General features: G+C 56.1%; 1 protein-coding gene across 1 annotated transcript; it reads right to left on the bottom strand.

The window, feature by feature from the left end:
• Nucleotides 1-22,365, bottom strand: SH2B2 (SH2B adaptor protein 2). Its single transcript, XM_061470416.1, has 9 exons — nucleotides 22,241-22,365; nucleotides 12,459-13,346; nucleotides 9,325-9,426; nucleotides 5,529-5,620; nucleotides 3,450-3,541; nucleotides 2,747-2,923; nucleotides 2,440-2,633; nucleotides 1,571-1,742; nucleotides 1-1,150 (listed from the first exon to the last, which is right to left on the bottom strand). Exons 2-9 carry the CDS (start codon nucleotides 13,317-13,319, stop codon nucleotides 837-839), a joined length of 2,004 nt encoding a protein of 667 aa, XP_061326400.1. The 5' UTR covers nucleotides 13,320-13,346; nucleotides 22,241-22,365; the 3' UTR covers nucleotides 1-836.
• Nucleotides 22,366-23,938: the final 1,573 nt, after the last annotated feature.

The following is a 23,938-nucleotide window of genomic DNA, read 5'->3' as shown; positions in this document are numbered from 1 at the left end:
GGGGTGTTGCCATGTTTGTGCAGGTCTGCCTTAAGCAATGAAAAACACTGCCTAGCTGTGGTAGGGAGAAGGCAGAAGGTTGAGCTGATGCCCTTGGAGAGAGCTTAGGTTTTGAAAAGCAAAGAAGAAAGGGAGGAAGAAAGGGAAAGAGAAGAAAGGAGGAGAAAGGTAGAGCAAGGAGAGAAAGGACAAAGGAACAGAAGAGGCAGGACAGCAGAAAAACCTTCCTCAAATGCAATTCATTAAGCTTTGGAAAAAACCTTCTCCTGGCAGAGGATGGGAAATGTGTGCCCCAGAGGGAGCCTGAAAGCCAGCCTGGATAAACCCTCACAACTCAAGACAAGCCTCTGCATGGGGATCTGCCATTTCCATGGTCATCCTAAACCATCAGAGCCCCTCAGCAGCTGGGCTGCGGGGTGATGGTACCAGAAGGGATGTTGCCCATGCTGGGCTTTCACACCAGAGGGAACGTGTGAGGTCCTTTGGCTGGAGGATGGAGCCTGGCACAGCTTTGGGCTGCCTTCCCATGATGGGCATCCCCAGGGATGCTTGGCCCTGGCAGAGCTCCTGGACCAGAGGGAAAGAAAAGAGCCTGCAAGCTCTGAAATGGCACTGACACTTTCAGCCTCCCAAACCTCCAGCACTGCCCCAACCTTGGGGCTGGCACCAGGTCCAGCCGGGACATTGCCCACTGCTGACACGGCTCCCAGAAGTGGCAGGGAGCAAGAAGGACACGCCGGTGGTGGCAGGAGGAGGTGGCGAGGCTGGTGCAGCAATGAGGGGTGCAGGTACCCCGCTCCCCCCCCCCACCATCCAGCCCCAGGGCATGGGGATGCTCAGTAGAAGGAGTACTGGTTTTCCACCGCCCGGGTCCGGCTCCGGGCACTGTCAGCATCATGGTAGTCCTCAGCACTGGCGGCGGGGGGCTCCGGCCGGCGCTCCACGCTGTCACTGCGGCTCCGGGGGCCCAGGGCACCCTCCAGGCGGTGGTAGGGTGCAGGGACGGTGGCAGCGGGGGCCACAGCCACCCCTTCGGCAGGCGGTGGGGCCGGCGGGCCGCTGGGTGCTGTGCTGCAGAAGTAGTGTGGAGGTGGCAGGTCGAGCCGGCACCCTGGCGGCTGGGACACAAGGGCTGGTGGGGGGCCAGCATCTGCAAGGGAGACAGGAGCTTGACCCCTCCAGTGCTGCCTGGGGGCTTGGCCCTCCCACTCCCTCACTGGCACCTTCCCATTCTCACCCTCTCCATCCTTGACCCTGTCCTTCCCCTGCCCTTGGCCACCCTCTCCCAGCAGAGCGGGATGCTCCAGGCTCCACAGACCCCACTGCTCCCCTCCTGCCCAAGCCAGGGGACTGATATCCACAGCCAGGGACACACAGGCACTGCGCATTCACCTTCAGTGGGATAATATCTATCCTGGTGCATCGTCAAAGCCACGCACACCAGCACGGGCACAGCTTTAGGGCAGGGATCAGTGGAGAAATCCCAGGGATCGATCCCCTTTAGGTCCACGTAAGACCCCAGCCCAGCCCTCCACGTGCACCCATGGCCCTGCACAGCCCCAGCACCTACCAGGCAGCGGGCTCTGGGCCACGACGTAGCTGCGGAGGGTGATGTCAGCCGCACCACCCGACTCCAGAGGGATGGGGTGCGTGTGGAAGTGGCGCAGCATGTCAAAGATGGTCTGGAACCAGAGGTGCTGCACGTGGCACTGCCCGCTCTCGTTCAGTGACAAGCGGAGGTGCTGCAAGCGCAGGGGACAGGGGGTGAGCCAAGGTGATGCTCACCCTTGAATCAGCAGATGAGCCACCTCCATCAGCCAAGGGAGGTTTGCTCCTTACACAGGACTTGCTTTTTTCCATAGTGTTCTCCTGCTGCAGGGTATTTCCTGCAAAACCCCACTTGCTGCAGCCCCAGTAGTTTGTCCCCTCTTGGTGATGAGCACCATATAGAAGCAGTCAGAGAAGGGTGGCTGGGTGCAGCTGAGGGGCCGCAGCTCCAATCACAGTGACAGAGACAGCCTAGGGAAGCCCACATCCCACCTGAGCTACTACTTCAGGACAGGTTATACCTCAACTGCGTGCACTGATGGAAAAGGGATCCAGCAGAAAACTGCACATGGGCTGCTTTCTATAGCATATCCATGTACTTTAGGACATGGAGCAGACAAGAAGAGGGCAGGGGTTGATGCGCCAGGCTCCCATGGGGCATTTAACCTTATGCCTGTGTAGCAGGCAGTGATCCAGCTGGAAAGTGCTGAAGGGGCTGGGCAGGGTGCAGAGGGCTCTTGGGGTACAAGGGCAAGTGGTCCCAAAGGATGCCCTGTTGTGATGCAGTGTTTGGGGTCACCATATGGCTTCCACTTGCTCGCAGAGCCCCAGGAGGGTGGGAAGGAGCCCGGGGTGCTGGGCAGGGCTGGCGCTGACATTGAGGACACCCACCTTGGCTTTCCCCTGGAAGTTGAAGGTGAGCACGTACTCCCCGGGCCGCGTTTCGCTCTGCCGGATGACGAACAAGCCGTGGCTCCGGGCACCCCCCAGCAGCACCAGCTGAGCCGCCTTGATCCGTGACAGCGTCCCATGGAACCAGGGGAAGGCCGAGAGGTTGATCTCCGCTTCCGCCTCGCTGTCCTCCCCTGGCCGCAGGGACAGCGGGGGGTTAGGGAGCACCCGGATGTCACCTCTCCCACCCCTTCCCCTGCACAGTCCCAAGAGCGAGGCTCTGGGCTCGCATCCCGCATCCCGGTACCTGTGAGGTGCCCGCTGGGGGAGGACTCCAGTGTCTGCAGGAAGCTCTCCAGTGGGACGTGTGCCAGGAGCTCCCCCAAGGAGTCTCTGCCCCGGCCGTGGGGTGCAGGGACAGCGGGGGCCGTGGTGGTGGTGTGAGCCCCGGGCAGGGCACATCTGTCTGGAGGCCTGGGCACATCTGGAAGGGAGTTTGCAGAGGGATGGGTCAGCATCACCCACCATCACTGGATAAGGCTGGAGCTGACCTGCTCTGAAGGCAACCACACTGGAGCACCTCTGGCTCTTGGGGACATCTCAGGGCTACGTTATGGCTCTGGTCACAACCTGAGGGGCTCCCAGCTCGCTTTCAGCCTGTGCTGGGGGTCATTCCTCTGGTGCAACCGGTATGGCAGGCACAGATATGGTGGATTTTGGTACAGAGATGAGGTGGGGCTGTGCAAGGGGAGACTACTCGCTGGGACCCAGAGACCCCAGTGCCTGCAAGACCCCAGGGACTTGATTTTCTGCACATACCAGGATGCACAGGGGCAACATTGATGCCTTCAACAGGGGTGGACCAGCTCCCCAGGGCAAAGGCAAGTGTGAGGAAGGCGATGGACAGAGGACGATCCATCCCCACAGCACCAACTTCAGGCTCGCTCACTTTTGGTCCCCTCCAAACCAGAGCTGGCACCCAGAGATGCCCGCCCTGCGCAGGCCCTTACCATCAGCCAGGAACTCGCAGCTGCAGGACACCCTGCCCGGCAGACAGGCTCCCTGCACGCAGGATGCCAGCTCGATGTCGTCCCCGCTGTCCCTGGGGGCAGAGCACAGAGCAGACGGTCACTCGCTGGCTGCCACGCTGCAGACACACACACAGACACGTGGCACCGCCGCTCACAGGCATGCAATGGGGGTTCAGAATTCCAGCTGTGATCCAGGAGCACATCCCGGTGCTCCTTGCATCCTCCTGGAGGGGCTGCCGTGGACAGAAGCCCCCACAGCACCAAGGGGCAGAACAGCTTGCAAACAACGTGGCTTTGGTGGGGTCAGAAACTGGCATGGAAGGGGTTAAACCCTTGAAAGCCCTCACTACATGGGTCATGCCTGTCAGCCCTTGCTCTGGTATTTTGCTGCAACCTGGCTGGTTTGAATGGAAATCCATTACCTTGACTTTCAGCCTTTGCTTTGGAAGACATCCATACACATACACACACGCATGCTCCCACCACCAACTTCCACCCGAGGTGCTTTCGCTTTCACCCTCCACAAAGGGAATTAGGAGCCCACAAGAATTACATCCCTAAAAGGCATCAAGAAACCATGGCAGGAACAGAGACAGCGACTGGGGACAGCGCAAGCGGGTGGCCGCAGCAGCGCAGCCCCACAGAGAGCATCCCAGTTACCCTCCCCGTGCACTTCAGCACCCTTCTTGTGCAAACACCCCACACGCTTGCTCCAGAGCCTATTTTTATCCCGGCTCTTGGCTGCTCCTGCTGAACGGCAGCCACGTGGGCACAGACAGCGAGGAAGCGGCTGCGTTCGTGGTAACGGCTCACGAGGGAGCTGCTGAATTATTGAGTGGCCAGTAAGTGAATCAGCCACTGGGAGCCATTCAGCTGCAGATGGCTAAAAACAAGGAGGGAGGAAGGAAACCAAAACCAGCAGCGCTGTGCAGAAAAGCCATCGATGGGCTCCAGCCCTTGGCAAAAGCATGGGGAGCCGACCACGGCGTCGTTCTTGGCACCGAGCGTGTGTCGGTGGATTAAACAGCTCATTAGTATTTGCTCTGGAGTTCATTATTATTTGCTTTACAGTCACGTCCGGAGGCCAGAGCGGGACTGCACTGGGTGCTAAGCAAACAGAAGAGGCTGGGAGGCTGCCAGCAGCGTGAGGAGAGCATGGCTCTGGCTGGAAAACCAGCGCTGAGACATGCACGGGGGAAGCAAGGGATGTTTCCCAGCGTCGCCTCCACCAGCAGTGTCACTTCTTGTGTTATCCAGTTTGAAACACAGCAAAAGGAGCTGAGGAGCACGGACCTGGGGTGCATCCGTGCATCCTCCCTGTGGGATGCAGCCTTCCAGGGTCGCTGGCCCCATAATGCCCAAACTGTGTCTTTCAAGCAGAAGGGGGCAAAGCCAGCCTGGAGGTGGCTGGGTCCTCCCCAAGCAAGCTTGAACACCTTGTTCTTCCAAAGCTGTGCCACGAAAGGCAGCACCAGGGATTCCCAGAGCCCATGCAGAGCTTGGGCTGATCCTGCCTCCTTGGGACCAGACGTGTCTGAGCCCGTTGAAGGGAGCAGCACCAGGCACACAAACTTCCCTAACATGCAGTCTGCTGCACAGGCTGATGAAGCAGCAGATGAGAAGTTTTGGCCAAGTTGTTGTAACTCCAATAGCAGTGCCAATGGCACCATGATCAAAACACAAATAACCCGTTTAAGCCAGCAGAATCTTAAATATACTATGGATAACTGGAAAACACACGTGGAAAATAGCTCAGCTACAGTATAAAAGCTTCAGAAGGTGGGTGTTAGGAGCTTCCCACATTGAGGGCTCTATTCCCAGTTGCCTCTGCTGTGCAGAGGCAATGTGGAGCAGGAAAGGGTGAGCAAGCAGGGAGTGCTCTGCGAGGCTGCACCTCTGACATCCACAGGCTGCTGACTTTGCCTCCCGGCTATGGTGTGTGTCAGGGACTTTCTGCAATGACCCAAGCACCAAGAATTGCATCAGTGGCAATAACCCATGCTCGGTGGCACGGGCACCGTCCCTGCCCAGCACCATCCATCCTCTCACAAGGCTTACCCAGGGTCAATGCAGTCCTGGATATCTGCCACCCAGGAGTGCTTCTGCAGCGAGTCGATGGTCTCCAGGATGTACTCAGCCCCGTTCTCCACCTGCAGGCAATGCAAGACAGTGTCAGGCTGGGGTCCTGCCACCCACCCCATAACCCAACCGGAGCCCCACATTCACCTGTTGCTTGGAGAGGATAAGTGCTCTGTCTCATCCCAGTAAAGTGATGCTGAGGGGTGACCATAGAAGTGCTTTGGGGTGTCCAAGGGTGACCCCTGATCAAAGCTGGGGCTTGAAGAAAAATCCCCAACCTGCCAGTACCAGCAAATGTACCACAGGGTTTTTATGGCTCCATGGCAAAACCACCCCTGGCTGATGGCACCGAGGGCACACAGCACCAGGCACCAGCACAGACAGCATCCCTCGCTTCTGGGGTGCCTCAGTGTCCCCCCAAGAGCTACACCTGCACAGGAAGAGAAGAAGCCATGCTGCTCTCTGCCCCAAATCCTGCCAGACCCCTAAACCCAAGAGTTTTAAATCTCTCCTCTTATATTCTCTTCCTGCTGGCTCATGAGGCTTCCAATTTCTGACTGCAGCAGGGTGGGAGCAAAACCCACTCCAACTGAGGAAAAACAATACTAAACCCCATCATCAGGATGCACCAGAGCCCCTAACATTGCAAGCCCAAAGGAGCCGGGCCTTTCTGGGGCCAGGGAGGACCCAAAAGCCCTGCATCAGCCACAAAGCAGGGGGCTCAGAAGCCGTGCCACGCGATGCTGCGTGATGCTGGCAGGTTTCCCTGCATCCCTTGTGGACCCCTTCTACATCACATTCCCGAGTTGGTGCGGCAGCCCTGATTCCAGGAGGGTATCACATTCCCAGCCGAGACAGCCTCCTGGCAAATTAAATTAATCACAAACAACTGAATCACTGTCCTGGAAATAAGCAGTGCCAGTGCCTGGGTTAGGGCTGAGCAGCAACCTGCTCCCCTGCTGCAGCCTGGGGCTGTGCACGGGGGATCCTGCCCCAGACAGAAGGAAGGAAACAGCAAAGATTCCCCCCATTGCCCCCCCCCCCATTTTGTTTAATCAGAGCAAAGGAGCCTCTCTGTCTTTCTGAGGGCAATGCATGGAGCTGACGTGGGAGACAGGGCTGCTCTCTCATGCAGAGCATGACAGCAAGTGAAGCACGTGCAGGGCTTGGGTGTTTTGCAAGTGCCTGCTTGTGCAATGGAAAAACTGCCTGTGCTTGGTGTCTGGTGCATGCTGGGGACAGGCTGCCTGCTCATTTTTAGGCAACTTGGCAGTGTAACCTCCCTGAACAAGGCAGGGGGTTTTCTACCCATCATAACCTGCATGTGAAGGTTGAGATTGGGCTTTGGATCAGTCCCATAAGGGAAAAGCAGTGGGGAAACCACAGCATCCAGATCCCTTTCTTACCCATCTAATCTGTACCCTGGAACTGAGGGGTGGTTCACTGCCTCTGCGAGTCCAGACAGCAAAGGGGGATGGAAAAGAGTGAAAATAAGATGTCCCAGCAAGAAGGGCCAGGGCACAAAAGGAATTATAACTAACAAGGGACGTCAGGAATAGGGAGAAGCAATCCTGTGCTGACAGCTGGGAGGGGAGGGCAAAGGCTCAGTGCTGCACTGGCTGCTCAAAGGATCGATTGCATCAATTAACCCCACAGCAGGGCAAGTGCCCTAGCCAGGATGGGGCAGGAGGGTACCTGGTAAATCAGGCACTTCCAGACCATCGAGGTTTGGAGCATTCCCAAGGGTAATTAAAGAAATGGCTGAAGCCATCACAGAGCTGTAAGCAGGGGGAGTGGAGAGAGCAAGTCTGGCTCCAGAAGATGAGAAGAGGACAAGCCCAGAGCCTGCCTCCAGCAGCACAAGAAATGAACCATCCACAGGCAGCAGGGAAGCACCCCAGAGCTGAATACCCCCCAGCAGGGATCTGCCAGGACCCTGTCAAACCCATCTGCTCATGCTTGTGATGGACCCAGGGGTGGGGAGAAGCAGTGTCACACTGATGTGACACACCAGCAAGCAGGGGAGCAACACACGGCTGGGATGAGGCTTGAGAAAGCATGATTGGGAGTAGCTGATGTATTCCAAACGCAGTTATCAATGGTTAATGGCTTACTGATGGCTAATGGTCAAAGCTGAGGGATGCGCTCAGAAGCTCCTTCACGTTTCACATCAAAGACTCTTCATGCGTGCTGCTCTTCCATAATGATTAGGACAAAAGCAGAGCAAGGATGCCTAATCAATTCATGGATGACACCACGCTGCGAGTGTGTTGGAAGATGAAGTGAGAATTCAAATGAACTTGTGGAAGAGCTGAGAAATGCTCAGTGAAAGGAAGAGCTGAAACCAGCCTCCAGCTCAAGGACACAGGCGAGCTCTGGGCTCACACTGATCACTACGGGCGCTTGGGTTGGGGAACCACCACTCTGGAGCAGTTCTGCAGAAAGCACTGAGGGGTTATACCAGCCCACAAGCTGCGTGTGAATCAACAGCATCATCAGGGTGCAAGAAAGCAACTGGATCAACTTGGGCTGGGAAAAGAGGAAGAAGAAAGGGGAAGCAATCAAAGGGGAAGCAATCCTTCCCATCTGCTGCTGGCCACGGCACCACAAATGCTTTGGGGAATTCTCTCTCCAGAGCCCACAAGGAAAGCATGGACCACCCTGGTCTGGTCAGTCTGGAGAGGAGTAGACACATGAGGTTGGTCTTTGAGGCACAGAAGACAACAGCTAGATTAGCCTCCATGTCCATGCTGGACACTGACCACAGCAGAGGTTGAGGATGAACAGCAATAAGCCTTGGGCAGGGAGGATGTCCTGGAGGAGGCTGCCAGGAGAAGGTGTGGGACCTTTGCAAGGAGCTGGGTTTGGTACAGAGCTACTTGCCAAAGGAATGTGTGGTGGGGGCACGTGATTTTAGGGAGAAGCATCGGGCAAAGGGGTTTTCTTTAGCAGAGGTAGGACAGAAATCCTCAGACTGCTGGTGCTCCCCCAGTATCCATGTGCCAGTTTCCAGCCGTGCACGTCAGACAGCTCTGATGGAGAGCACAAGTCCATTAGCATGAGCAGGGAGGCACAGCCTCATTAGCTGGAGAGAAATGCCATTCCTAACAACATGTCCATCATCATGGTGGCATGTCATGCCCCGAGCCAGGACACTGAAATGCAGCCCCAATTTGCTGTGATGGGCTGCTGCCTTCCAGCAGAGCAGGAGGGAGCATTGAGCTCAGTAATTGTGTGATAGGGAAAACTCTTTCTGCAGAGGGACTTCCACATTCTGCCCATGCCCCAGACCTACGTGGGGTGGTTGATCCCCAGGGCCTTGGTGGCCCTGCACAGCCATTCCCATTGCTCTTTGTCAATGAAATAGCCACCATGTGCAGCGTGGGGCATCCCATGTTCAATCTGGGGCAGCAGCAGTCACAAAACCACAGGCAGCCACACCAAAGGGTGTTTTTCCTTTGCAGGTTGTCTCTGGACACTGATTTAACCCATCTCCTGGTGACATGGAGAAGCAAAACCCCATGGTAAAAGCCAGGCAAACAGCTTGATCCCAAAATACCCAGGCATCAGGTGGAGGCTGCATCATTTGGGGGGGGACACAACACAGAGAGGGAAGGCAGGAATCCCATGGGGACCATTAGTGCTGTAAGCATCTCAGCTCTGAAAGCCAAGACAACGATTCCCTTGGGGACGGAGTATCCCTGCAGTGGGGGCTGGATGCAGGCACAGATGGTGTTCCTATCGGGATAACACACCACTGCCACCCTGCTCTCACCTTTAGGACGAAGGTGTTGTCTTTGTCGGGCATCTCCAGCGGCATGGTGGTGCGGACCTCGATGATGGCCGACAGCGGGATGCTCACCTTGGGCTTGGAAGCCTGGGAAAAATAAAAACAAAGGGAAAATAATTAAAAGAAATCAATAAATAATAAGAAAAAGTCACTCAATTGAATCAAACTGTCCTGGGGGACGACACGATGTGGCTCTTGGAGGCAAGCTCACGCCTCAGCCTGCACAGTTATTACACTGCAGGGGGGAAAGCATTGATTTCCCTAACGTGCCTGAGAACTCCAAGCTCTTTGAATGAAGCCAAGAGGAGGCCCAGTGGCAGACAGTGAGGTTAGTGCATTTAACTGCCAAACCTCCCCTTTCTCCAGCGCAGGCTGATCTGCCAGCTCTGCCAAGACCATTTATTCCTCTCCTTTTTAAGCCCTCTCCCTATGGAGATATCCTGTGAGAGAGCTGTGTTATCTGATGGGGGATGCTTCCTATGTGGAAAGCAGCCCAGGAAGACACCCGGTTTATCCAGCACAGGAGTGGCATTTCAACAGAGAAGCCACAATGCAGCAGCCTGAGCAACACAGGCGAGTGTCATTAATTATTTTAATAAAGGTAATTAATTACATTAAAGAAAGACAAGTGAATTTCCCCAAGGGCCCCCCGCACCCGCTGCAGCCTCAATGCGGGGGCAGGACCCGGTGCCTCCCACTCTGTTGAGCCACAAATTCCCCAGATATTTGCTTTAATTATAACAATTCCCCCCAAAGGAGCTCTTGGAGCTGCTTCCCAGGTCCAGGACCCTCCGGGGCTCCAGGATTCAGGACTCTGGGATTTGGAGCATCACAGCTGTGGGAAGCAGAGATGTGATATAGTCACTGAAACGTGCACTTGGTGCACTGAGTGCAGGGGGTGGGTGCAGGTTACCAACGCTGTGTTCAGTTCCCATTTTGGGGGGGGGAAGATAAATAAATCTAAGAGACAGAACAGGAACTGCTTTTTCCCCTCTGGGATGTCTCCTTTCCACCAGCCCCGGGGCCCCAGTGCTGCCTCCAGGCTCATCCTGCCCTGGGGAATTTTTCCATCTTGGTGTTTGCATGGGAGAGGGTCAGAAAGGAGGAGGCAGCTGCTTTGAAAGAGAACAAAACGGTGTTAATTCACCGGGAGCCAGAAAAGGGTCTTCTCCAGGAGGGCTCTTCCCTTTAAAGGTTTAAAAGGGATGAGCATAGTTTTTGTAGGGCCTAAACAAAAACAAGGCTGTGGGGCTGCTGAAGCAAAAAAGCTGTTTTCCTCCAGCTGTGCCAGACTGGTGCCACTTTTACAGCTGAATCGTTTGCCAGATGGAAAGCAAGATGGGATGAGGGGGGAAAGCTGTAAAGCAAGGCAGGGTGTGACTGTAACAGAAGAGCAGACAACGTTCATAAAAGTTGCCATAAAATCATTTCAAAATGGATTTTTAGAGGCAAATCAAGAATCACTTAAGAAATAAATCCCTCTCTCAGCACTCTCTCAAATGTTTTAAGGGCAGAAGCTGTTCCATTTTACCCTGAGTGCATCATCCCTTTGGACCAGCTGATACACTGGTCCACCAGATCCTCCATGCATCGTGCCATGGACACAGTGGTTTCCTTCCAGGCGGATCTGGTGCAGTCCCTGGGCTGATTAAGCTCAGAGCCAGCTACCAGTGATGCACATCACCCATACCAGTGCTGAGCTGCTCTTTAGAGGGATGCACTTCAGTTTAAACTCATGTTTGTATTTTATCAGGGAAGATGTAATGAATAGGTGAGAGGCACCAACTAACACCACCAGTGCCAAGGTTCATCTTGGCCTCAGAAAACAGAAAATGCTGATGCCATCCATATGTATAGCTGCATTCCTCTACCAAACCGAGGGTTACTGGGGTTTAGAGCACAGAGACCCATGGAGCAGCAGCCCCTGGTGCATGCCTGGCATGAGGGCTCATGTTGGCCCAGCTTTGCTACCAGGGGCTGAAAGGCAAGTGGGGAAAGTCCTGGAGAAGATGAAGTAAATGAGGTTTTTCTTCCCTAGGTACTTAAATAGCTGGAGATTTCATTACCAGCACATACAGCCAGTAAAGCCCCAGGGAACAGCTCATTATTTGCCCTGTGCTCTTCAGAGAGGAGAACACACAGCGCAGACAAGGCGCAATCACTGCGTTAGCACAGGCAGTGCAACACATCCCTTCGCTCAGCCCGGGAGAAGGAGGGAAGGCAAAGGAGGAGACTGAAGGTCTCATAGCCCACATCTCTTGAGCGCACTGCTCCATCACTCAGCCCTTCCCCCAGGAAAACAGGGACAACGTTTCCCTGCATTGCATGCAGGGAAGGATGCATGTGAGAAGGAGAGGGAGGATGCGCCAAGGATGCGCCAGCTCCTGCTTTTGAAGCTTTCATTGAAGTTACAGAACAACAGATGCAGCCAAGAAAAAGTGATACTATGGGTAGTAATAATAATAGTAATAATAAGTGTTTCTCTGCACAGGAGGGTATGTAGCTGGGACTGTATGGGATGAGAGCTGCAAACCCTACCCATGGTAGTGATGTTCCAGCCCCAGAGGGCATCACTGGTGTCTCTTTCTCCATCACCAGAAGCATGGGGAGACCTTGCAGGTGCAAAATTATTCCAAATGAATTATTATATTTGAAAGGAAACCAAAACCCAAACCTGCTTTCAGAAAGTGGGCTAGTGACCCTCCGAGATCTAAAGCATAAAGCCCAGGCAGTGATCCCAGCCATGCTGCTGTTGCAGGAGCCATTGCTCAATCACATATCTCTGCAACAAGTTGGGAAGAGAAGGAACTCTCTGGATGGCCTGGACACCCCATGTCTCAATGGGGGAATGAGGTTTTCCACCAAGATACTTGGGGAACAAAGGACCAGGCAGAGGTTTCAGCATCTCTCCCAGGGGCTGTGGGGAAGGAGGGGGCTCAAGTGGTGAACAGCAGCAATTGGGGCTTGCAGGTTGGATGGGTTTCAACCATGCTGTCCCATCCATTCACATCTCAACCTCACGGTACCCAGTCATCCCAGCTCAGCAGTAGACACCTCCAGCAAAGCCCAAGTGCTGCTTGAATGGCTCAGAAGAAGAGCGGAGAAAAGCCAGGACTCACCTTTGGAGGGACATAAAACTCGAGGAGGAACCTCTCTCCTTCCACCTTCACCGCTTTCCGCAGCAGGAGGCGGCACTTCTGCCACTGCGAGCTCCCCACACAGTTCGTGTCATCGGCCACCATGTAGCGCAGCGTCCCCTCCCTCTGGATGTCCACCAGCTCCACCTTGGAGGAGGGCACCTTGGACAGGCGCAGCTTGTGGGTCCATTTCTCCCGGGGGTCACCGGGCTCCTTGCCCCCGGCCGGCCACGGCTCCCTCTCTGCTCTCCGGCCACCGGGAGCAGCCTCGGCGCCCGGCTCCGGAGAGGACTTGCGGTGCCACATCTCCTTCATGCCATCCACCACGCACAAGCTCATGTTCCTCAAGGAGAAGCCTTTCTTGAACTTGGGCTTGGCGGCAGCGTGGATGGAGACATCCTCCGAGCTGCGGGACTGGCCGTAGGAGGACACCTTGCGTGCCTGTACCTGCTGTGCCGGGCTCAGGTACCGGCCAGCACCCAGCGGGGCATCCATGCTGTCCAGTGACTCCGTGGACGTCTCCTCCTTCCTCGGCGCGACCTCGCGCCCGTAGGGGACGTGGCAGTTCTGCAGCCCCACGAAGGGCACGATGTGGTATTTGGTGGGCGAGTCGGACACGAACACCCGGCTGACCTCCAGGCTGAAGATGTCCAAGAAGTTGGCGGCGAAATGGTGGGAGAAGGAAGCCTCTGCGCCGGGGGTGTCGTAGTGAGGGTTCTCCTTCAGGAACTGGCAGAACTTCTGGGCGAAGTCGACGGCGGCCGCCTGCGCGTGCAGCTCGCAGAACTCCCTCCAGTCGGGGAGCGGGGAGGAGGGCTCCTGGCACAGGGCATCGCCGTTCATGGCTGCCCCATTCCACCTGCCAGCGGGCTGCGGGGCAAGGGACAGCGTCAGCATGGGCATGGGCAGCCCGCCCGAAACGGGGTGTCCCCCCCCGTGGGGGTAGAACCATAGAATCAGTTGGGTTGGAAAACAGCTTTAAGATCATCAAGGAATGAGGATCTTAAATCCAACCATTCCCCAGCACTGCCAAGGCTACCACTGACCCATGGCACTGAGGCCTCATCTCCACGGGGTGTGAACACTTGCAGGGATGGTGACTGCAGCCCTGCCCTGGGCAGCCTGTTCCAATGCCTGAGCACCCTCTGGGGCAGGAATTGTTCCTCAGCTCCACCTAAACCTGCCCTGGTGCAGCTTGAGGAAATTTCTTCCTATCCTGTCGCTTGTTACTTGGGAAAAGAGACTGACCCCAGATCACTACACCCTCCTTTCAGATTGTTATAGAGAGCGATAAGGTCACCCCTGAGCCTTCTCTTCCCCAGACTGAGCCCCCCCCCGGTCCCTCAGCCGTTCCCCATCACACTTGTGCTCCAGGGCCTTTGTAAGAGCAGGTTGGCAGCCCTGGTGCAAAGAGAAACGCTGTGGGAAAGTGTTTTTGTGTCATTCCCTCTCCACCTCGCACACCAGGAAAAACGCTTGGCCCTGGCAGCAGCCATAAATTGTACTTATTTTACGATTATGACCATGCAAAAGCAGTATTGATTTCTCATAAAACCACTAAGGAGTCCCCAACCGGAGCAGCCCTGAGGGATTCACCAGCAGGATTAATCTCGCCTGTGTGTTTTGCCTGGGCGTGGGATGAGGGAGCACTGGGTGTCTCAGCAGCACCCACACGAGCACACAGGGCTGCACCCTCCCCTCCACACCCAGCAGGCAGTCCTTCCCTTTCTCCGTGCCCGTTTCTGCTCTGATCCTTTGCCACATCAGTTTTAATGAGCCTCTTTCTTTAAGAGGCTCATTAGAGGAGACACGGATCTTGCTGCTTTGGGTGGCTCTGCCAGAACTGCTCATTCCCAGGCTTTATAGCCCGGAGCCTCTTCATCTCAGCTGGGGCAGGCACTGCTCTTGTGTCCCCCTGCCACGGCCAAGTCCTCCCTGTCTGGTCACATCTCCATCAGACCAAGCTGAGCCGCAGAGCTCAGCCCCTGCTCCTCACCCTCCCTGCTGAGCACCATGGTGTTATGGATAACCCGGGGACAGGTCCTTGGCCAAGGCCAGTGAGTAGGTAGGGTACAGGAGAAAAGAAAGCCACCACAACCCAACAGAAGCTGAAGGGATTTTGCTGTTCTCCATTCCCAGAGCAGCTCTTTTGCTGGCGAGGGATTACCCTGCCAGTAAATCACGTGCAGTAACCCGGCAGCAGCTTACATGGCCAAGAATTAATCACTGCTCGGATGAACTGCACGAGCCATGGGATCAGGGTGGGCACTGGGGACAGAGCTAACCCGCTCCTTGTGATCCAGGCCCCGGCTGGGACTGAGCCCTGAAGACTGCGATGCAGAGCCAGGAGCCCGTTGTTATTTCCCCAGCACATCCCTATGGAGACAAGACGCTTCCTGACCCGCCAGCACGGAACACCTGAGCTCTCCGGGAGCACCTCCACCCTGGAAGTGGCTCTCAAGCCCCCTCAAATGGAGAAACACAGAGAACAAAAGCACTCGCTTGAAAGAGAAACCCTGAGCTGCTCGAGAGGCAGAGCCGGGGAGCTCGGCTCCTCTGCTGTCTTGTAAGGACCACACAGCTTTCCCCTCAGCAGCATCTCTGCTCCCCATGCACGGCATCTTCCCGCCTTTGAGACAGGGATGCTGCTCAGCACCCTGGCTGTGCCAGGGAGGCAGCGAGGACAGGGCACACACAGGGTGATCACTGCCCCCTTGTATCCCACAGTGCGGTCACCAGTCCCCGGCGGAAATCCCTGGCAAGGCTGTCCCCAGCATTGCAGGGCTTTCCCTGAGACCTGAGCAGCCCTGCTCGCAGGGATCCGTGCCAGCTGGGATAAAAACCAAACATCCCTGCAGTTTAGGAGCAGTGTCTCAATTTCCCCAGGAGGCAGGAGGAAAGCAACAGAAAAATGCAAAGCTATTTGTTCCCCATCGAGCAAATGCAATTCCTCCTCATCCATCCATTACCAAGGAGAGAATTTAAAGACACAGCTTTTGGAGGCAGTGGCTACTGCCCTTCACCTTTAAAATCCACAGCCCCAGCTCCTTGCCACCAGCCCAGGAGCTGCCCCAGCACCGAGCCATGGGCCAGGAGAAAAGGGAGGTGAAAAGGAATGTCCTGCTGGTGATCCAAGCAGGCAGAGCAAGAGCAAGGGACGGGGAAAGGGTGCAAAGGGAAAAGAGCAGCAAGGGACTTGGTGAGGAAAGAGGAAGCCCTATGGCGATGGGTTTAATTGCATCTGCCAGAAGGGAGCAGTTCAGCTCTGCCTGGGGTGTTAAGCCCCAGGGCTTTGCTGGTGTCACCCCTGCAGATGAGGGGAGAACACTTCCCCCCATCCATGTCTCCAGAGAGGACCTGTGCTATGGAGCAGGCCTTGCCTGCCCGAAACCAGGGAAGGCAAGATGCAACAGACTGGGAGATTAAGGGCAAAAAAGAAGATGATAAAAAAGGCACTTCAAAACCAGATAAAACCCAAACAAAAAGCCCTCACCATCCAGGCACTGCAGCCAGGCTCAGACACACGCACACAGAGATGTCACAGCATCTTCCTTTCATCTGCATGGGGATGACAGACTTTAAAAGGCCAATTTATAAAACTGAAGCCTAGAGGAAAGACATCTGGCAGGTCTGAGGAGGCGGCGGTGGGGATTACCAGCCCTGTGCTGTGCCTCCATCACCCTGCCCACAGCAGGTCCACGAGCCCCCTGCGCAGGGACCCAACAGCAGAGGCCAGGAGTATGGGGGATGCCTGGAGGCAGCCCCCCCGGGACCACAGAGCCATCACCACCTGCATGTACACGTTCACCTGATTCATGCAGAAGCAGGCTCCCAATTATCTGTATAGATTTACCTTTAATCTCGGTGCCTGCACTCCCCTTCATACTGACAGCACTGCCCCACTTCTTGAAATAACTTATCATGCCCCAGACAGCATCCCGGGCAGAGCGGTGGAAGCGAGATGAAAACAGGCTCAGGATGGAAATAAGCAGCAGATCTAGGATTGCTTTTCATAAAGGAAGGGCCATACGCTCCCAACCCAGCTTATTGAGGGTTGCAGTGTGCTCCCAGAGGAGCCAGATCCCTTTGGAGGTGCTATCTGCTGGCTCTGGAACTGGCACAGGGGACACAGCCTTGAGTCCCTGGTCTGGGTTACATGCAAGGACAGGCACAGGGATATATAAAATGAGGAGGTTTGTTGTCAGAGGGAAGCCACAGACTGGCAACCGAGACTTAAGGCTGGTGATGGGCTCCTGACCCACCTACACGAGTCCCCAAACACCTCAAAGGGCAGAGCTCTGCAGCTGCTGTCATTTGGGAAAGGTTTAAATAGGAAGGAAAAGAAAGGATTTCTGGGGATTGGCCATGGGGAAACCCAGGCTGAAATGAGAGCCTCTGATGAAGCAGGAATCAGGGAGCGATGACAAAGGCCCCGGGATTTGCTGAACCAGAGATGTGGGGAGGAACGAGGTGTTAATAACCCGAATGCGCAATGCTAGTCATGGGATAGCCAGAACAGCCAGCCCAGCACTTGCTCCCAGGGCTTTATTTAAGGAAACAACCCTAATAAAGAGATGTTCCCCTTCTGCCTGGTGCAGGCAGGCTGCGCCACAGCGGTCTGAAATTCAAGGGGGAAAATACAATTGGATGGAGGTTATGAGAGTCTAGCCCGCATCCCTCCATCCCTGCATCCCTCCATCCGTACGTGAGCGGGAGAGCTCCCAGGGCCAAGGCAGGAGAGGAGGGAAGAGCCTGGCTCAGGGGGAAGGAGGTTCCAGCTCCAATCCAGCTGCTCCAGTCCAACAAGCTGCTCGGCTTCCAGCAAGATCGATGCCACTCAAAGCCCCGGCTGGCGATCCCATGGGAACGGAGTGAGGAAACCCAGGCACCTGCTCCCCCCAGCAAAGCGCCTGACCCAAGTGTGCTGGGCCAGGGGAGATCCCCGAGTCACGAGCCGGTCCCGGAGCAAAGCTGGGCTGTGAGGTGATGCTTCTGGCAGGCAGGTCCCTGCTGGCAGCTCACAAGGGAGCCTGGCTCCTGCCTGCGCTGGGAAACAGCTAAAGCCAGGATGGGGACTGCCCTTGGGGATGGTGGAGCAGAGCGAGCAGCATGTGGGGCTTGGAGCTGATGGCAGAAGGAAGGCGAGAGCATCGTCTCTGCTGCTATAGTGCAAGCCCAAAGGGATGGAGGATGCATTGGCCATGGAGCTGATTTACCCCCCCCGCCCTTTCCACAGCAGACACCTGAGGCACGCAAAGACCAAGCAACCTCCTCCCAGAGGCTTCCTTTGCCACCATGAGAGGCTGGGAAGGGTCTCAGCCCTCAAGGCCCATCAGAGCTTTAACCACACACAGAGGCTGAGCTAAGGAAGCGAAAGCCATAAGGCAAGAATGCAAAAGTTATCTGTCTCTACGCGTGTTGCACATCCCTCCAGGCACACTTACCATCCCCACCACAGCCCCAGGGTGGGAGAAGTTGGTTGCTCTCTGCACTCCTTGTTGCTCTATTTATACCCTATAGAGCTTAAATCAGACCAGCTGTCTGAACCGGATAGAAATGGAAACAATCTTTGTTCCTCTCATTTACTGTCCATCCCACTAAAATATTCATTGAACAGCATTTTGGGCTCAAATTCCATGGTCAAACCACTTTCCCTGAACCAATCCCCTATTAAATACCTGCTTTTACTCCCTGCCCAGATGCACTGCAGAGTCCTCCTGGCACCTGCAGCCCAGAAGACATTTGTCTGGAGTGAAAAGGCTTCTCAGGTCAATGAGGATTCCCCCAGCCACAGCATTAGCCAGACCAGCTCTCAAAACAGATGCCCCCAAAGCACCCAGCAGCATTGTATGGCCATTTTCCAGGCCAGTGTTTTGGGGCAGAGGCACTGAAAAGAGATGACTTCCAAAGAGAAAATGGGCAAGAAATGACATTTTTTTTCCCCCATCTTGCACAGACAATGGTCTCCCCACAGCTCTGCATCCTGATGCCAGCCCTGCAGGAACCAGTGCTCCTGTAAGCAAAGCAGGCTTTGGGGGCTGTGTCCTCAGCTCAGCTCCAGATCCTGCCACTGACTTACTGAGCAAGGCCCCAGCCCATGGCACTGCTCCTAGCTGGGACCCCTGGGTGCTGCAGAGGGGACACAGACACAGTTCTGTCCCATAGGCACCCAGCCTGCCAGGCCCAGGACAGTCCCCCAGCAAAACCTGAGGTTTTCTCCGTTTCCCACTGTTCTGACCAACTTTAGATCACAGTGTTTTTTCCCTCCCTCCCCTCCAAAACCCACCCCCAGTGTACATTCTACCTCCCATGCTGACAGCTGCTGGAAAACAAAGACAACTTCATAGACAAGATCCACTGGATCTTAGATAATCTCTTCCCTGAGTAATTCCATCCAGCTTGCAGGGAGCCACGCTGCCAGCCCATGGGCAGGGCTGCAGCATCGCCCAGGCCACTTAGCACTGCCGCTGATCCGGGTACACCGGTGTGGTACCCAAACGGTACCAACCTCCCACCTCAGGATGCAGTGCGAAGCATCGCTACAGCGGGGCATCATGAACGTAGCCCGGGGCTTAGAGGCAGTGTGTTGTAGCTGGAAACAAAGCAAAGACACTCTCTTAACCCCAAAAGAAAAGCTGGGTATTTGTTGAGAATATAAAACTAACTTAAAATGAAATAAAGCTGTTGATGAAGGAAGCCAGAGGCTCTCGTCCTTTCCCTCACCTGCCCATGTCCAGCTGGGGAGCTTCCCACAGAACAGTCTAACCAGTCCAAAGTCTATTTTTAACCACCACAATAGCAGAGCCTCCCAGGAGGAGCGGCCGAAGCCCTGTCCCCAACCAAGCAATCTCACATTTCCCTCGCTAAGCCTATGTTTCCTTCCGCCCCTCAGCCCACAACAAAACCCTCCTCTCGGCTTCCCATCCGTGTAAAACTAGATGCGCATCCACCTCCAGGCTGGACCGCACCGCAGCGGGGTGCACGGTGTCATGCACACACGTTATGTATTAACCACTGACCTGGTACCTTGGGATGGACCCTTCCTGGGCTCAAATGTGCCAAATAACAGGACATTTTAGCTGCTCGCTCACCACCCCTGGTACTTCAGGGTGATCCCTTCCCAGAGCTAGATGTGCTGTATAATGGGAGGTTTAGCTGCTCACTCACCACCCTGGATGTATTTGAAACTCAAGGAAAAGCCCCTCAGTATAATCCCAACTGCAGCTCCCAAAACAAGTGCAAGCTCTTTTAAAGAGACTACCCTTGCCCTGGAGATTTGCTATGTCATGGAGGGGTGTTCATGGGGAGTGAGCTGCATAGGTCAGTGCAGGATGCCCATATGGCATTGCCATCACTGTGTGCCTCCATCCTGGCTCACTGCCGAGGATCTCCCCTTCTTTGTGGCAGAGAACCCCCCAAGACTGGTTTTCTCTTATTATCCTAAACATGGGATGAAGTTACATATGTCCGTATGGAATTTTCTTATTGTGTTTTTGTATTTGCAGATGGAATTCCCCATACACATCCCTGCCTCATACCCGCCTGCAAACGGAGTTAAACTGCTGCCTAATGATATCTGAGCTGGGGAAATTCAGTTCTTACCCAGGACTGCTACAGTCGTTGCTAATTGCTTAAGTGGTGTATTAAGCAAAACACCTCATACAAATTCCAGTGGGCTTTGGAACCCCTCATCCCAACCAGATGATGCCAAAACACCCTGTTACGGCTGCCTTCCCTGGCTGGAGAGTCAGCTTCAAGCATCCCTGCTCCCTTTGCTCCCAAGCAAGCAGTGCTTCGTACCCAGCGTGGTGGCCGTGACCTCATGGGAGGGATTTAGAGGCTGTATCTGACTTCTCTGCCTCTTTCTTGAAGCTCCCACAGGACCCTGCCCTGCTGAAATGCCACCACAGCCCCTCTCCTGCCCCAGGGTCTTGTGTGCCAAATGCTGCCAAGACTTGACGCAGCAGGGAATGGACCTGCTCCTGCCTTCTGAAGCACAGCAAGCATCTGTGGATGGATGCAGGGCTCCAGTCAAGCCTTGCCCCAAGCCTGACCCTGCACCCAGCAAGCAGATTCTCCAAGCCATTTAGGTTTTCCCTTTCCCCAGAGTCAGGTCTGGGATGCAGTCTTCCCTTTAGGGTTAACCTGTCCTCCTCTCTGCTGTGATGGAGCCAGCTGGGATTCAAACCTGTAATTCCTGGGAGTCAGAGGGCACACCGGGCGCTCCCTGCAGTGGCAGGGTTCCCAGTTTCCCTCTGCTCACACAAGGAAGCGGAGCACTGAGCCAGGCACAAGCCTCCAACCCTTATCCCACCACCTCACCGGCATCCATGGGCAGGGAAAGCTGCCAAGGGCAAGCGAGGGCACCAACACATGGGGGCACCAGGAGGGGAGAGCTGCCAGGAGCAGCTCTGCTGGCCTTTGGGCTGGAGAAGAGCAGGGAAGGCAGTGCTGCCCCAGGGCATCCCCGCCAGCTTGATTCAGCAGGTCCAGATGTGCAACCACCATCAGGTTTCTCTGCCTGCCCCAGGAAGAAGAGGAGGAGGAAGAGGAAGGGCACTACCCAGCAACATCCTCATCTGGAGGAGACGGGTGATTTAGCTCCAAGGAGGAAGGACAAGAGGAGGCTGGACAAGACAACCCTGCCATGAGGGTGCATGAAATGTGCTTGAACCTGTCCAGAAGAGGGGTCAGACCTGATGGTCAAGAGAAGCAGTCAAGCAACCACAGCACCCCTGGGACAACCAACGAGCTTATACTCAAAGAAGGCAGCGAGTTTAACCCAAAAGCCTCATCCAGAGCAAGACAGAGGAGGCTCCATCCTGCAGCCCCCAGGACTGACTTGTCCCACTCGATGGCACAAGAACGGTCCCCTTGCATTGGGTGACACCAAACACCGGGAGGCAAACTCCCACCCTTCCCAAAAGCACATCAACAGGATGAAGCATCTCTGCAAGAATTATGCAACTTTTTTAGGAGACAGTTATTCAACAGCCACCCTGGGCTGCACTGCAGCGTTACAGCAACGGAGAGGCACTGTGAAGCAACAGAGGAACTCAAGAGGGGATTTCACACTCACGATCCCATCCAAGCACATCTCCTGGCAGCTACAACCACCTGTAACTGCAAGCATAATGGCCAAAGGCCCCAGGGTAGGAAAACAAAGCGTTTCAGAAGAGCCTGGGCAGTTTAGGGTCACTATTCGCAATAAGAGGCACTGCCCCAGATGCCCAGCATTGCAACCATGGTCCTTCTCCATGCCTCTCCCAACACACCAAACCAAAAATCCCCATGCAGGGAAGGTTTGAATAATCAGAGAATTGTTAAGATTGGAAAAGACCTCCCAGATCATTGAGCCCAATCGTCACCCCAGCACTGTCAACTCCAGCATTAACCCATGTCCCTCAGTGCCACATCTACACGTCTGTTAAATACCTCCAGGGAGGTGACTCCATCACTGCCCTGGGCAGCCTGTGCCAGTGCCCAACAACCCTTTTGGGGAGGATATTCTTCCTAATACCGAGTCCAAACCTCCCCTGGTGCAACTTGAGGCCATTTCTTGTCTTATTACCTATAGCACGGGAGAGAAGACAGATCCCACCTCACTACAACCTCCTTTCAGGCAGTTTTGGAGCGTGATAAGGTCCCCCTGAACCTCCTTCTCTCCAGGCTAACCACCCCCAGTTCCCCCCGCTGCTCCTCATCCCCTCACAGGAGCAGTGGCAGGGCCTCCCAGGGGTTTTAGGACGACAGAGCAGTTTTACCTCCTCTCCCTTTCCAGTTCACAGGGTCCTCAAGGTGCCGGCAGCGCAGTCCTTCCAGGTCAAGCGCATAACTTCAACTGATGAACTTCTACACCGGAACGAGGGACCACAGCAACTCGGGGGGGAAGGGGGGGGCGGCTGTAAGGCAAAGCATGCATGATCATCCCCAGGGACACCTCACCCCTAAGTCCCAGTTCTGTGGCATGTCAGCCTCAGCATCCACTTCAGCAGAAACTAGAAATAAGCAGAAGGACCATGGAGAAAGTCCTTCTGCTTTCCCAAGGCCTTCACATGATGCACGCAGCCTCCCAGGGTTACGGGAAGCTCAGGACCCGCAGTTCCCCCCACGGGTGTCCCCGCAGCCCCATGGAAACAGGGGCTCTGCCCTTGCCAGGACCAGACTGGAGGAGGGGGGGGGGGGGACAGGACGGGGGTGTGGGGTGTGCGTGCAGCCCTCGCAGCCCCCCCCAGCCCGGCCCACAACCCCCATGCGCAGCCCGAGCAAACAACAAGGATTAACCCCATTCACCCCCATCCAGAGCATCCCCCCCGGCCCCGCACCGCGCCGGGACCCGCCGAGTTCCGCTCCCCCCCCCCACCCCACACCGCATCTGCCTCCGCCGCAGCGCAGACCCCCCCCCCCCCTCCCCGGGTCTCGGCCGGCTGGAGCAGCGCCGATGCGCACCGGGAGCGGGGCAGGAACCAGCCGGGGCCGCGACACGGCGGGGAGATAAAGGAGGAGATGGGGGGGGGGGGCTCGGGGCAGCCCCGCCGCGCTGCAGAGACGGGAGGCGGAAGGGGGGGGGGATGTGTGGGCGCTCCGCGTTCTCCCCCTGCAAGCGGGGACCCCCCCCCCGGGGCCGGCAGCGGCGGAGATGGGAGGGAACAACCGGGAACTCAGGGAGCCTCCCCCCCACCCCCGGCCCCCGCCGCCATCCGGTCCCGCTGGGATGCGCTCACCCGGCCCGGCGCTCTCCGCTCGCTGCTCCCGGCTCGGCTCTGCCCCGCCGCCCCCCGCACCGCCCGGCAACACCGCCTCCCGCCCCTCCCACCGCCCGCCGCTTTAAAGGGCCCCGCCCGGCCCCGCGGGGTCCCGTTGCCCCCCGCCACCGGGCCCGGCGAAAGGGCCGCGATGCGATGCGCCCGGGTACCCCGGGGGGGAGGCACCCCATGAATGGGGCCGTTCCTCCATCCCTGCGCATGTGCTGGGGTGATGCGTCTGCCAGGGCGCCCCAAATCCCTGCAGGGCACTCCAGATGCTCGGGGGACATCTCGAATCCCTTAAAGAGCATCTCAAACCCTCATAGGGCACCCCAAGCGCCCCCCCCCCAGTCCTGGGAGGGGGATGCCTAAGAACGGGGAGCTGCCTTTTTCTCGCTGCATCCCCATCCCTAAAGCTCATTTTTGTGCTGTGAAGGAGTTTGGGGTGATCCCCAGCACCCCACATCCCCAGGGCTCTCAAGGGGGTGTTGGTTGGGGGACCAGCCCCAGCGCTGGCCTTCACTGATGTATTTCTAGGGCCCATCCCTAAGCCCCTTCCTCTGCCGAGGGGGTCAGGACAGACCATGGGGAGCCAAGGCCCTGAGAGCTTGCAGTGATTTAGTCGAGGTCACATCCTCAGGGGCTGCCTCCTGCGCAGCCCCCCCATCGTGTCCATGGGTGGATGAGGATGACTCACCAAAAAAAAAACAACCAGGG

The sequence above is a fragment of the Pezoporus flaviventris genome, unplaced genomic scaffold (assembly GCF_033815535.1).
Source record: "Pezoporus flaviventris isolate CSIRO_AGI_PZ_B2104156 unplaced genomic scaffold, CSIRO_AGI_Pfla_v1 ptg000063l, whole genome shotgun sequence".
In the NCBI taxonomy this organism is placed as follows: Eukaryota; Metazoa; Chordata; class Aves; order Psittaciformes; family Psittacidae; genus Pezoporus; species Pezoporus flaviventris.
This window is presented reverse-complemented; position numbering and strand designations above follow the sequence as displayed.